The sequence below is a fragment of the Myzus persicae genome, unplaced genomic scaffold (genome assembly GCF_001856785.1).
Source record: "Myzus persicae strain clone G006 unplaced genomic scaffold, MPER_G0061.0, whole genome shotgun sequence".
Classification (NCBI taxonomy): domain Eukaryota; kingdom Metazoa; phylum Arthropoda; class Insecta; order Hemiptera; family Aphididae; genus Myzus; species Myzus persicae.
The window spans coordinates 87,686-102,385 of NW_019103948.1; the positions used below are offsets into that span (position 1 = coordinate 87,686).

The window sequence follows — 14,700 nt, forward strand, 5'->3', positions numbered from 1 at the left end:
AAAATTCTATAATTCGTATTATTTTGGGTTTCGTTAAAACGTTCGAACCAAGTTAAAAAAATCTGTCGAATCTGTTGGTCCTTAAGGGTAATTCAAATGTTGAATTGAAATTTATATATGTGGGTTTAAAGTTTTTTTATGTTCAATTTGGCTAAGAACAAACCCAACTCACAAAACTTAGTTAAAAATAACGTCTTCATCATTAAAAATTATTCATTACGAAATAAAGATTTGTTTAATGTTTTAAATTAATATTTGTGGTATTCTCAATATGATATTTCAAAATAGCAGTTTTCGGTTCTGATCTCAGAAGGTGATAGTCGTCATCGAGCTAAAAGTGGTACGATTAATTTTATACTCGACGTTACCTGTGATTCTTCGACGGTAATTGTGTCACATTTGGCGAAATTCACCGATCTCAGCTTCTCTCCTTTTCGGTCCACTGTGTGCATTTCGGCTTGAGGGCCGAATCGCACCTTTACTAAACGTCTGTGGTTCGCATGAAGCCATTCTCTCACTGACATTTTTTCAACAATTATGCCGTTCGATTTATTTCCCGATTTCATTTCTTCTTGCTTCATCCTCAAATGCCTTTTGCGTTTGTTCTGGAGTTTTACGACACCATAGCCGGCCCCCGCACAAATGAGCGGAACGACTCCCAAAAATATGCAAACGTAAATGTACGCCAATTCATTTCCCTGCAATTGATATATAATGACATTTTGCAATTGTGAAAACTATAATTATTCCATACTATACATTAAACATACAATTATTATACACTTCTCAGATGTTTACGGTTAGGTACTCAATATAACACAATACAATTAATAATTCCCGATTATAATATATTCCTTGAACGGGAATTACAATTATGTTATTAAAACCTACGCTAGGTATAGTATTATTACTGAAGACAGGTAATATTATACGATAAAATATATTATCCTCAATTTGTATCAAGACTTGTTTTGTAATTTAATACGTGTATAAGTAAAAATATTAATCCTTATTTAACACATTTTACATACTACTAAAATATTGATTACTTGTATACGTTGTAGGTAAGTTTATTTAAAGTTATTTATCATGCATTAAATCAGAATGATCGATACGATTTTCCATCGAATTTCACGTTATTAAAAAAAACAGTTCAATTAAAGTGGTTGAATATTTTAGAATAATTAACATTTGACATTACCTCGAAATAGTCAAATCCTTTCAGATACGAACACGGTTCTAATGTGGACGGTTCTATTTGACCCGGCTGCGGACATGGATCTCCATCGTTCCAGAAGAAGACTTCTCGTTGTATTGTGTCTGGTTCTATATCAGTGCTGTTTACTATTACGTCCCACAGAGTCACTGAACGAACCCATTCAAGCTCCTCGTCCGTGAACATACTGTAAAAACAATGTTTAGGTATGTTTTATGAACACGCTAAAAATGGGTGTAAAACTCACTCGTTTTTATCGTTCTCAAACCAGAACCTATCGGCTTCTCTGATTCGGACAAATTGATCCAAGATTATTGCGGTGAACAATTCACCGGGACCGTCTTTCGACTCTAACATGCCTCCGATATATAAATCTACATTGTCTACGCTACCGTAAGCTTTTAACAATTTATCTGCTAAATCAGGGTGGTTCCGGAACAGCTCCTCATTGATGTCTTCGAACTTTTCGATTCGGGGTAGTTCGAAATACGTCCTGATCTAGGAAACGCCATCATAATCAATATTACCAATTTTTATATCGCAACTTCTAATAAGTGCAGTTCTCTCTCTCTCTTTCGCCAACACTACCGTATTGTAATCTGCTAGCCCATTGTCCCGGCCCCGCATTATGTTGAGTGCGCCGAGATCTCTCCGAGAAAATTCATTTGGCCCAAATAGTTTATCACGGACGTCTGAACAGAGGACCGCGTCTTCTCGTTCAGCCAGCTGCGAAGCCATGCCCAACATAAACTCTTCGACGCTACTGTCAGACATCACATCCTGTATCATTCGAACGTTATCAGTTAAAACAGAGTACAGACCGATCTAGCTTATAGTTATATGATTGTTGGTAGTTATTTTCAAGAGTGGAGTCATCAGTATGTTATTTGCAATATATACGCATATAATAAAGATACTCACACTGGAATCCCACCAATAAGCGCATAGTCTCAAAGCCGGGTTCCCCATAGCTGTTTTTCGATAGTTGCATTTTCCGTCCCTCCGATATATGCCAGGTGGAATCATCGTGTGTCCGAACCGGAAAGCTGACGATTGGAACACGTGGCTGATACCAGGATGTACATCCAGCTTGTAGCCCGTGTACTCTGGTAGTTCTGTTCCCAAGAACGCGGGAATATATTCGTAAGCAATGATGTTCTGCAAAACGAAGATAAATAATATATATTTAAAACTATACAATGATAAATATTCAGTAATCCAGTGATAAGCTTATAATTTTACAAAAAATGATTAGCGTACTGTGACGTAGTACATACCTGCAAAGTGGCCACCACGAACCGCCTAGCTTTCTGAAACACTTCTTCGTCGGACCAGTCCGGGTGGTCGAGCTGCACTCTATCGGCGAGCACGTTGTGCCACTTGAACAACAATATCCCAAACGACAACAAAGCCGGGTTTTGATTACTCCTGGGATCTCCCAATACTATACACATATACACGCGATCAGTTTAGGATAGGTTGTAAATGCCATTTACAAGAATATATGAGTATTACGATTTATGATGTAACATAGTAAAGTAATATGTGTTAAATATTAATATTATCGAATAATCATTAAATGAGTCACTTACGGAAAAGTCTTTCGGGACTCAGCGTTCGCAGAATATTGGGAACAGGATTATTGAATAAAGGGACACGCATCGTGTTCCTCACCGGAAATCCATTACTGGGTTCGCTGAGGAGCGTACCGTTTTTAAAAGATCTCATAGCGTTTATCCACGCTTCACTAGTACTATAGATAAAACTTCCGTCAATCCAGCTAGTGACCCGATTTATCTGAAATAGATGGTTTCGTTGTAATATAAATTAAATTCATTTTTATACCTATATAAAAATATTATGTGTAATATTACTGTTATTACCTGTTGTCTCGGAGTGTTTGGACTTTGACCAGTGTTCCGGTCATAACCCGCTCTGTGGAACGGTATCGACTTACCGCCTTCGCATTCGTGGTCGTACATCTCGTCACACTTTTCGATTTCAATTGGATGCACTTCTATTGGACAACCACTTTCGCTGCCCATTACGATTTCGGAACTCACGACTTGACCTGTGTCGATTATCAACATGATAAACAATTAATTTTTATGAAATTGTTATTGTTCTGGCATTCTTTATATTGTCATATTATTCTGTGTACCGAAAAACGCTAAGATCGCAGTTCTGTTCTTTAGTGACGATAGACCTTCTGATCCTTTCATGAACAACGAGCTTAATTTTCTAGGGCTTGGTCTGTCTTGACCGGGCATCATGTACACCCCATCGGAGTAACTGGCAGGTGTTTTCCTGGTCATGTGACTATCTGTTGACATAAAAAAACAAAAAAAAACGATGAGTTAAGTTGTTGGCAAAGGTATAGACAAATTAATTTTAAATATTTATTTGAGTTAATTAAATTGAGTCAACGTTGATAGCATTAAGCTGTTATACATCTATAACAAAACAAACATTTAACTTTAAAAGTTTAAGGTAATATGGAGAATAGTCATTTAAATTTGTTGATTTTATTTTAATTACCCCTTGGCTCACACATAATATTATAATATTTGAGTACAACTTTTAATTACATTTTGATTAAAATAATAACTAAATATTTTGTTAAGGACGTATCCTATATTATTCCTTCTTAGTGCACACGAGCAGTAGTGGTTTAGAAAATTACGCGTTTGTCTCAACGAAATCATTAAGTAAAAGAATTTTTATTTGTTTATTTATAATTGTTGTATAAAGGTAGACTTTACCTGGCAGAGTGTCGGTGGATTGAACAGAAAAATAATTAAATGTTATTAATTATATATAATTGCGGTTGTAACTAATAAGTTATAACATATAGTTAAATATAATCATGATAAAAACCAAACGTATTATTATTCAATTCAATTTGAAAAAGCCAAATTGTTATAATGGATTCTTCGACTAATTAAGTCATTATGTAATTAGAAAATTTACTAATTGCTATAATTTGTTTAGTTGGAATGTTTTCAAAAACATAACTTATTAACTACCTAGTTAATGCCCAACTTTGGTTTTTGGACATATTTTTGTGTGAAAAAAACCATCATCGGGTATGTAATGAATTATTATCATTAATGTTTGTAAAAGGTAAACACTCTAGTTCTCGACTTTACCGAGGCCGTTCTATTCATAAATTCGACTATACGGCGAAGGCGCGGCAAATCAACCGACCATTGTTTGCTTGAGTTGAATAATGTAACTGTTGCGACAAAAGAATGCGCGCAAATGACAAGAGAGATCCAGTTCAAGTGCTCGTTTTAACCTTATGCCTTATTCGATCATTGGGTTTATGATCGTGGTTTTAAAAGCAATAGTTTAATAATTGTGCAACTATAGCGTTCGGAGAGTTTCATATAAACATTATGGAAAGTAATTTATCAATTAAACCTATTTTTCCTAATGTATGCGACTCATTGACATACATAATATTATATATTATACACAGTTCAACCGTGTGATGGTCTTGTTATTTTCAGGCCTTTCAGCCAGCTCATTATGAGCTACTATAGTCGAATTGTTCATTATAATGCTTATTACTACACATGGTTTGAGTATATGTTAATTTAAACTCAATTTTTCTTTTTTAGTACAATATATTTTTATGTTTTCGAAAGTGTTTTACGCACAGCTATGTATAATATATATACCTATAAATGCAATATATACATGTGGTATAGTAGCATCTCTACAGTTAAATGTATAGTAGGAAGGTACTTTGAATGAATTCATGTCAACTCATTTTACAGCCATGGAGGCCAAATCATTATCACGATCTCACAACTAATTTATAAGCGAAATAATAAGAAGAAAAAAAACGAGAAAATAATACCATCCATTTGTTTTGTTGTTTAGGTGCGTTTGCGAATTGAGCACGATTATTTATTGTCCATTTTCCACATTATAGCGTTACATCATTCCGAGGAAATGTAATTCAATGGAATTTATTTACTCGTATATTATATACGACATAAAGTTTATTTATACACAACACACTGAGTGTGAATCATGTGCTGGATATAGAAAAAACATATTTAGGGTAAAAGTACGGTCGCCTTGAGGAAATATTTTTGGGCGCGTAATGCCAGAAGCACGAATTCGTCCTTGAGCCTCGAGCAGCTTAGTACGTGTGCGGTATAAAAAAAACTTAAGAAAAATAATAAATAAGTACATAATATAAACGCCATTACTCAAACACACCAATTCATTTTTTTCTTTTACATTACAACGACGTACCAATGAAAATATAACGATTTGTAAGAAAAAAAATTACGTTTGGTGTGTTTGTGTGTATATTATGTATATTATAATAACCTCACGCGATCAAGCGCGCGACACTGACGAAACTCAGTAGGTATTCGATGCAAGGTCACTCGCGAAAAATTATAAAACAACATAATATCATATCGGGGTGTTCGGGAATAAAACCAATATATACGGCAAAACATTATAATATTAAAATATATATTATTTTTATTCTTGTTGTTAGTGCGTTGAATTTTTCGAAAGGACAATATTTTACGATACGCGTACGCGCCACGAGCGTATATAAGTACAAGAGAACGATGACCGACTATATGTGTGAAAAACACGTTTCTCGGCGCGGGATGTTGTGCTTCTAATAAAATAATAATAATATAAATATACAGTCGACCGAGGCCATTGCGACTTACACAAAGTCCCGAGATATACGAGGCCGATTTTCGTTTCGACTTGGCCGCGGGCACGTCTGGAGGAGATTGAAAAAGATTCACGTTCGGGCGGTGACTTTGTTGTCTGTCCAGTGTCTATGAGGCTGACGATATATCATAATGTGGCTTATAGGTATGTCGTGTGTATCATGGTTGTGAATTTGCGATACCGATATCAGAGCTCCAGATAAATAGCTCCATATAATATACATAATAGATGTAGGTACATTGGTATCATTGATAAGAGATCGCAATTTAAACCGGAGTCACCAGTCGTGCCAAATTGGCTACGTGACCGGTGGCCAATTTGGTTTCACTTTTGCAGGTTCACTTTTTCTTCATCAAATAGGTACCAACATGTATTTTGTTCAGTTGTGCATGTATGTTCTAATGAATTACAATTATTAATTATTAACTTTTCTTCCTTTTGTATTTTAGATTTTTGTACAATAATATTCATAGATAATATAACAATTAGTGGTAGAATTTGGAAAACATATAAAAGATAGAGGGCCCAATAAAACATAAGAAAAGATAGAGGTGTTAATGTATACACCGTGCCATTCTTTCCTCTAATGGAACATTTTTTCAAAAAATACACCACCTTTATAATATATACAGGACGATTCACCAATCAAGCTCACTCCCCTTTTCTTTAATAACGCAGTTATTTAAAACTGATTTTTGGAAATTTTAAATAAACTTATGGACTATATTTTCAAATTCTTGAGATTTTGTGTACTATACATATTATAACAATGGCCCAGTAGAGATACGAACTTTTGATTTTCAAATGAGAATCACTCCCCTTCCCATTTACTCTCAATTATTCAGTAAATATTGTTTCTGAAAAATTTGACTTATCAGAATCAAAGTTCATATGAGTGGTTTTTGAGTTATTTAACTTTGTGTTCTAAGGATCAAAGATGGGCTTATAAGATATGAAGGCTGTGGAGATTTATTAATTTTAGTCATTAATATTAATATCGATCAATATTAAATAATAATTTATAAAAATGGCCCAATATATAATAAATACTAGTTTTAATATTACGTATATCTTAATATCTTATGTGTTTGTGAAACCATTATATAGAGCCCATTTTCTTAAGTACAAACATTTCAGTATCTAAGAAACTACTCATTTAATTTTTTAATTAGGTACATCGACATTTAAAAAAAATGTATCCACTGAATAATTTAAAGTAAAAAATGGGAGGGGGCGGGTGTTCTCATTTGAAAAACGGAAGTTTGTATTGCCATAGGACACTCCGTAAGTAATACAAACAATTCAATAATTCGAAAAAATTGTCTTTGGATACATTTAAAAATTCCAAAAATCAGAATTTGAATAAATTCATTACCAAATGAAACAATAGGGGTGATCATGCTCTATGAATCACCCTGTGTATGTAAATATTACCTGTACCTATATACGAGTAGGTTACATTTATATGATATGTATATAATGTGTATGCGCTGCTGCTGCGCAGCGTTCGTGCTGATTACGGCCTATATAATTATACACATTACAAGATCATTATTATTAATATTATACGATTCAAAAAACATTAATTCTTTTCGGAGTAATAAGACGTGTTTGCTGCAATTGAATTCATTTGATAATCACATAGCAGTACAGCACATCGAAATATCTTTCAGGTAATAGTACCTTTACCTATATATTTTACTATGTCGTACAACGTATATTACTGTGATATAATATTATACAGTATAGATAAGTATCAATGTCACCGCCGTTAGTCATAGTTAACTGTTTTTCTCTACTTCCCGAACGTCAAAAAATATTTTTGATTTTGATAAAATATCTCCGCTACAGCTTATTATCATAATTTATTATACGTAAGTAGACATAAATCGCTATAGTAGGCAGCTATTCGATAATTCGCGTCTTTCAACACTTCCGTTTCGTTCCAGCAGCGCCAACGGCATACGATGATTTATATTTCCTGATATCAAAATGTTATTACTTTTGTAATATACAAAGATTATGTATGGAGTCCGTATCGCAAAAATGCAAAACGATTTATAATATTTACGTGTTTATTTGCGTACACATATCGCATATGTATTTATACGCACACCACGATTTATCAACTTCACACAACTTAGCTATTACAACGGCTTTGAATCATTCTACATAAATTCATAAAAATATATTTTCGTCGTTGTTGCTCATACAGTGGCCACGGGGAGGTGGTCTAGTTTCTCCACGGCACATCCAAAACAAATCCAATTCAATAGCATCAGTTGCATTGCGTAATGTCATTAATAATCTATCAACATTTTTTTTTTTGGTTTTAAATAATCAACCCTCATTTTTGGTGCTCCGAAGTTTTTTTAGCAAATGAATGGCTCTGCGATCAATATAGTTTGAGAATCGCCAAAATTAAGAGATACAATCTCGGAAACCTGCATTGCATCGGCGGTCTTATTAGTCGTACGCGCTGTATTCCGGTATTCGAGTGCATATTATGCAACTCGGTATGCATCAAGTTCATATTTCGTACCAGATTATACCAATAACCCATTACCCACCTAAATGTATACTATGTGTGTATATTTAAATAATAGGTTACCAGCAATTATGATAATACGCAGCCACTCAGGAAGTTATGTATCGTTTATTGCAATATTGCAGTAGGATAATTTGGGATTGTTATAATTAAAATGTATAATCATTCCTTAGGAGTTAAATTATAAATTGTCTAAGCCACCGTCGGCAATGTAGTACCTATAGTAAATTCCACGTACGTTACTTTACAATTTGTATTTTATTTTAATCTTCGATAGTTCGATATGCTAAAGTCAGAGCTCGATTGGCCCGCCCCATTTCAACGGCTATATGTCTTCACGTATTATAAAATTCGTTTTTATTTCAACGATTAGTGCTATATAATTTAGTTTGAAATCAAATAAATTTTAAAACAGGCCCAGCAAACATAAATAAATTGTCAGGAAGTAGCAGGTTTAAAATTATGAATTATAGTACCACTGTACCATGTGCAGAAATCAAAAATGTAACGGCGAATTTGAATATTAAAACGTATGCCTGTCGCGATAGCATTACAACAATAACATAGTTTATTATATACAAACTAATTTGAATGGTAATCACTAATCAATTAAGTTTTATCCATTTAGTTTTTATAAGAAAAAGTATTAGTATGAATTATGAAACCATCATATTTAATGCGCCTATATACTCAATATTTGGTTTTCGAAATCTTATAAAGCGTAACCCTTAAATGTATTAGGCACTGTAAAAAATTACTTGGAAATTGCATATCAATTCTTAAAAATAACATAAATATTCATACATAAAACAGGCAATTTCGTTGTAGTCATTATTGACAGTGCCTATAATTATCAAAATTGCCGGTATAATGACGTAAAACCAGTAAAACTTGTGGAGGAGGAATCAGGAATTATTCAGGATATGCGCGTTTAAGTCTCCATATATGTACACAATATTTACATCAATACTACACACATACATGATACATATTATATAGATGAATAACCACAGCAGTCAACACGGTGAATATTATATAACCTACACGTATTTGTAATGCTTTTTATCCGTTTCCGTTAAACACCTTATAATCGTTATACATAATATACGAGTCCATTGCGTGCTAATAATGTGCTACATAGGACGTCCAGATACCTATACTTTAAGTACTACGAATTAAGGTATGCCGTCACTCCCTCGCGTCTTTGCGTACCCACCTATTATACATACTCTACTGCTACACCCGCTGTATTGTTGTACACATAAATATTAAATATAATATGCGTAAAATATTATTACGAGTACACTCGTCGTCGTGTTCATACTTAATACAATAATTTATAATTCACCAATCGATGCGAATCTGCTTAAGTCTTATACTTATCAACACAACTATAACCGGCAAGTCATAACGACCGTGGTTAAATAGAAAAGCATACGTTTTGAATAATATTATTTCTATATGTATTATTATTATTTTTTTGACCATGCAATTCCCGAATTCAAACAAGCATGCGCGTTAGCGTGTTTAATAGCGTACTCGATACAAACGGTTATATTATACTGACGTGACGGGCGCTATCAAATACGCGTGTGTTTAATGTTTATAATCTCCATGCTCGATTATACTCGTGTAATAGCATACAAACGCACACTGTCCGTGTCCGTCCACATCATCACGAAGATGTGACGTAGACGATGACGATATAATGTATATTATAATGTTTTTGGCGAGTGAAAAACCAGTGAAAAACGTGTGTATAATCGTTTGCTGCTTGTTTTCATCGCGTGTCGTATTTCTGTCGATTATAACTCACACAGACGCATGCAGTATGATGAGATTCGCAGGAACTGTAATGTAAGGACTCTGATATACAGTGGATTGGCGAACTTGAAATCATTGCTCAGAGCCAAGTCCACATTATATATAACACCCATCCACCCAAAAACCTGATAGAGGTATTTACTGTCTGCATATTTCTAACTACACCTGTCGTAGTAAATACTAAATTATTACCCATCCACCCACACCGAAGTACCGAACATTTAAAACTCAGAGGCTGCACCTTCTCCATAACTCCCACCGTGTCAATATAAAATATACTTTTGTACATGTACACATAGTGACATTGCATAGTCCATGTATACAAATCTTTTGGTACCTGCATGTCAAACAAAAAATTACGATTGGTTCGTTTAGCCTTTTAAAATATAGTTGATTATAGATATTTCTTACATCGGTGAACGAAATAAAAATAAAATGCAATTTTGTAAAAAAAAAATCATAATAGCTAACCAAAAATAGTTTCATCGGTCTCAGTTTACTAAGTAACGTCAAGATACGTACCTACATGAAGTCCCCCCCCCCCCCCATTATGCAATTATTTTCAAACAAGTTGTAAACGATTGTAAATTTATTGTAAATTCAAACCCCGAATTTGTAAATCATCTGGGACCTCGGGAAATGAAAATCAAGTTGAGGGAGACTAAATTCACGTAGCCCTTCAGGTGGTCCGATCGTGATTGTTTACAATTTGTTTGGAGTCGATCAGACCACCTGAGCCACTGACCTCCTTGTACGTCGCCTAGATGACCATATTTCACTTAAAATGTGTTCACGTGTCGTATGGATATACTATCCCTAGAGGAATAGCCATTATGATTATAGAAAAGCACGGAGTATTCGTATAGTGGTTCACAATTTAATGAATTCTAATTTTTATTATTGTTCTATTAAGTATCGGCTTTTTATTGTAGTTATAATTTATAAACGATTTGTTTTTTATCGGAGCAGCTGCTGCTGTGCCCGGGAGGATTTATTATCGTTGTACGTTCACCTGTACGGCCAAATAAACGGCCTCGATGGCAATGGTTTTCGTCTGCAGTAAGAGATAGGTAACCGAACTAATATATTATGACGAAGATATAACCATTTATTGTACATTATATGGTATACCATTATAGAAAAACGCAAATAATAATTAATATCCACGCGGTACCTATATTATGTACGCATAGGATATTAATTTATATGTTCGATTTTATTGCATATTTTATCGAAACGATATGACCTTGCTTCAGATTCAAACAAGGAACAACTCGTCCTTGGCAAAAGGAGCGCTAGCCAATAGTAGTTTTCGACTGCTGTGGTTACTTCACGGATCCTGACGACGTGAAAATCCGCCTACCTATACCTGTTCCATGGTATGCGTGTATTATGTAAACGTAATTAAATATTGTCTTTAAATAATTCACCGAATTTGATCGTGTCAGTATTATAATAATAAAAAAAAAATTATTTTCGAGATTATATTATAAAGATATATTTATTTTTAATCGTAGATCATAATATCATTTACGTACCGGACGTCAGGACAAGACTTTATAATATAATGGTTTGTATACCAAATAGTTTTCTTTATTATATCATTGTTTTAATATATTAATATGTTCTATCGCAGAATCTCAAGCTCGCAGTGGCTATCAGAGTGATCGCCCCCTTTTATTATTTTATATATTCTACACAATATTGTATTTTTATCGAATCATTAGTACATACTACATATTAACTGTCGCCTCCTACGTTGCCGTCGGTTGGTTCTCCCATAGTCGCTAGATTTCATAAGATTAGCTCGTAGTCTAGCTTATTTACGGGGAACTCTTGCGAAACTTAATTTTGTTTTATTTATTTCTATTTTTAACATCGATTAGTTCGGTATAATTAACTTGGCGATGGAGAATGATGAATGGAAAAAATAAAATTCCCCGTTCCTGGTGGGCGACGAAATCCGTGTTTGGACTGGCACATGCGAATTATAAGAACAGTACAATAGGTGCTATCTACTTCAACTATCATCGTTTATTTTATAATCGACTTGTATGCCAGCGGGTGGTGGAAAATTGACAATCTGCAATCAAGTGAGTATTGACTAGGTAGTTAAAAAGTTCATTTTTTTTTTAATTGTTAACTTTGCTAATTATTGTTAAAGAATCCGTAGTAACAACTTATCTACTTCTATAGGTAGTTCATTTGAAAAAAAATACATTTAATTAAAATCATACAAATCACGTTTAATGTTTATATGCAACTATAACTTTAAGTCTGTACCTAGTACAAATATTTAGTTATTCTTTTGTTTAATCACCTGACATTGTATATATACAATGATTTTAAATAGATAAAAATACATTTTCCTTGATAGGAAATTTAGTTGGCAACATAATAATTATAGTTAAGTCTTGATCTAAAGAAACATTAGTATATAAAACAGCTGGTTTTAATGTGTTTTCATTGTTAAATGAGTTTTAAAATTTTATGACTTTAAATTGTTTCACAATTTTTTTTAGCCTAAAATCACATTTATAACTTATAAGGCTACCTACGTTACCAAATCTATTTGGTAATTATGTTACGAAATAATGAAAAATAATGATTTTAACTTTTAAGTACCTAATCACAACATTATAAATATGTCTGTGGACTGTAAAAAGATTTGGAAAAATTTACAAAATAAAAACCAATTTTACAGTTTTGTTCGAATAAAACAAAAATGAATATATATAAAATAAATCAATAACTGAACACTGAACAGCCACTGAACGATTAACATGACATGTGCGTGTTATCGACGTGTGTTTTTATAGTAAATATAATATTATATGAAACACAAATAATCAAAACGGTCAGAACTCAAAAGAATAATTTGTATTTTTAATATGGAAACTTTATTGATTTTATTATAATGATAGGTATATATTACTCATATTAGGCTATAGTTAAATTTAAACACATAATATTTACGTTTATTTCTAAATCAGTTATGTCGCCGTGCAACTGCCAACTAAAATTAATATTTATAAGTTCTATGGAATGATCGTGTCGATTGCAAATTCGAACATTACTGTTTTTTTTTAACCCGAGTGGAATTAAAATATTATGTTGATTTGGTTAAGAAGTGCGCAGTTTTGCAATCCCCAACTACATAAGACATAACATGTATAGGTAATATTTTGTTGATATAGGTACAAACCTAATTCATGTATTAAAGTACACAATATTTTTTACTGCCACGATATCTGTATGGCTGCATAATATATATTATATATAGTCATATAGCTAACGACATAATAACTGTGTTTTTTTTTTGTCCCAAGTGCACCCGAAATATCAGCCTAGCGCTTATGAAGAAAAAGATCATTAACAATAACTATAATACTATTTCATATCTCTAATGTTTTATTTTGTATGAAGAAAAAAAAATAAATAGAAGAAAATATACATGAATGCAAAATATGATCATAATGTGGTTCCCAAAAATTCTGTTTTAATTCTTTGTGTTAATTTTATATTGTTTGATTATTTACATCATCATTTTTTCGGATGAATTTCAATCTGCTACATTTATTCTTTCATGATTATAATTTATAAGCAGCTTTGGTAAGTAAGTAGTATGTACAAGCATGCAGTTATATACATTTAAATAACGTTCACAGTACAGTAATTGTTGTTATTATCTCAACATTCGTGGTGTTGTTGCCTGGTAAGTAGATCATTGTTGTACACACAAGTATACGTTCGGCTTACGAGTTGTAAGTAGTTATAACCCAAATTGATTAATTTAAATATACCTAGAGGAACGAGAATTTTACGAGCGCGCTGCAATTAGATGTGAGATATCTGCTGGATCGCAGGGCTCAGATAATCATTGCATATATTAGCTACGTAGTTAAGTATATTATATTATATTATATTATGCAGGTAGGAACTGTAAGTATATATATATATTAATATAATATAATATAATATAATACCAACATAATATATATTCAAACCTCATTCCTCATCACACTCTGCGAATATATTATTGTGCGTGTGAAATTACCGTAATCGCAATAGCGAGCGATGAATAATTTTCCTATCGTAAATAGGAAGTGTGTAGTGTGTACAGTGTATAATATGTAACGAAGTAGGTTATCACTTATTATTATATATTAATATGTATACGTAGTATATATATGTGATACTATATAGTGAGAAAAGTGTGAAAGAAAGAGAGAGAGAGAGAGAGAGAGAGAGAGTAGAGAGAGAATCTCTCACTGCACCTAGCACAGACTGTAAAATAATGTTATTACTGTTTCGTTCCATCTCAAGTCCGTGACATTGACATGTACCGAACGATAGCAACTACAACCGTCGACCACAGAAATGTAATCAATCAGCATCA

General features: G+C 33.1%; 1 protein-coding gene across 1 annotated transcript in view; it reads right to left on the bottom strand.

Moving 5' to 3' along the window:
* Positions 1 to 14,700, bottom strand: part of LOC111036772 (dual oxidase) — a 47,957-nt gene that overhangs the window by 4,795 nt on the left and 28,462 nt on the right. Inside the window, exons 3-11 of the mRNA XM_022318936.1 lie at positions 3,378 to 3,539; positions 3,100 to 3,287; positions 2,809 to 3,013; positions 2,494 to 2,660; positions 2,138 to 2,374; positions 1,805 to 1,996; positions 1,464 to 1,714; positions 1,202 to 1,403; positions 369 to 698 (exon numbers count right to left, since the gene is read on the bottom strand). Coding sequence (XP_022174628.1) covers positions 369 to 698; positions 1,202 to 1,403; positions 1,464 to 1,714; positions 1,805 to 1,996; positions 2,138 to 2,374; positions 2,494 to 2,660; positions 2,809 to 3,013; positions 3,100 to 3,287; positions 3,378 to 3,539 — 1,934 coding nt within the window. The remainder of the gene's footprint in view (positions 1 to 368; positions 699 to 1,201; positions 1,404 to 1,463; positions 1,715 to 1,804; positions 1,997 to 2,137; positions 2,375 to 2,493; positions 2,661 to 2,808; positions 3,014 to 3,099; positions 3,288 to 3,377; positions 3,540 to 14,700) is intronic.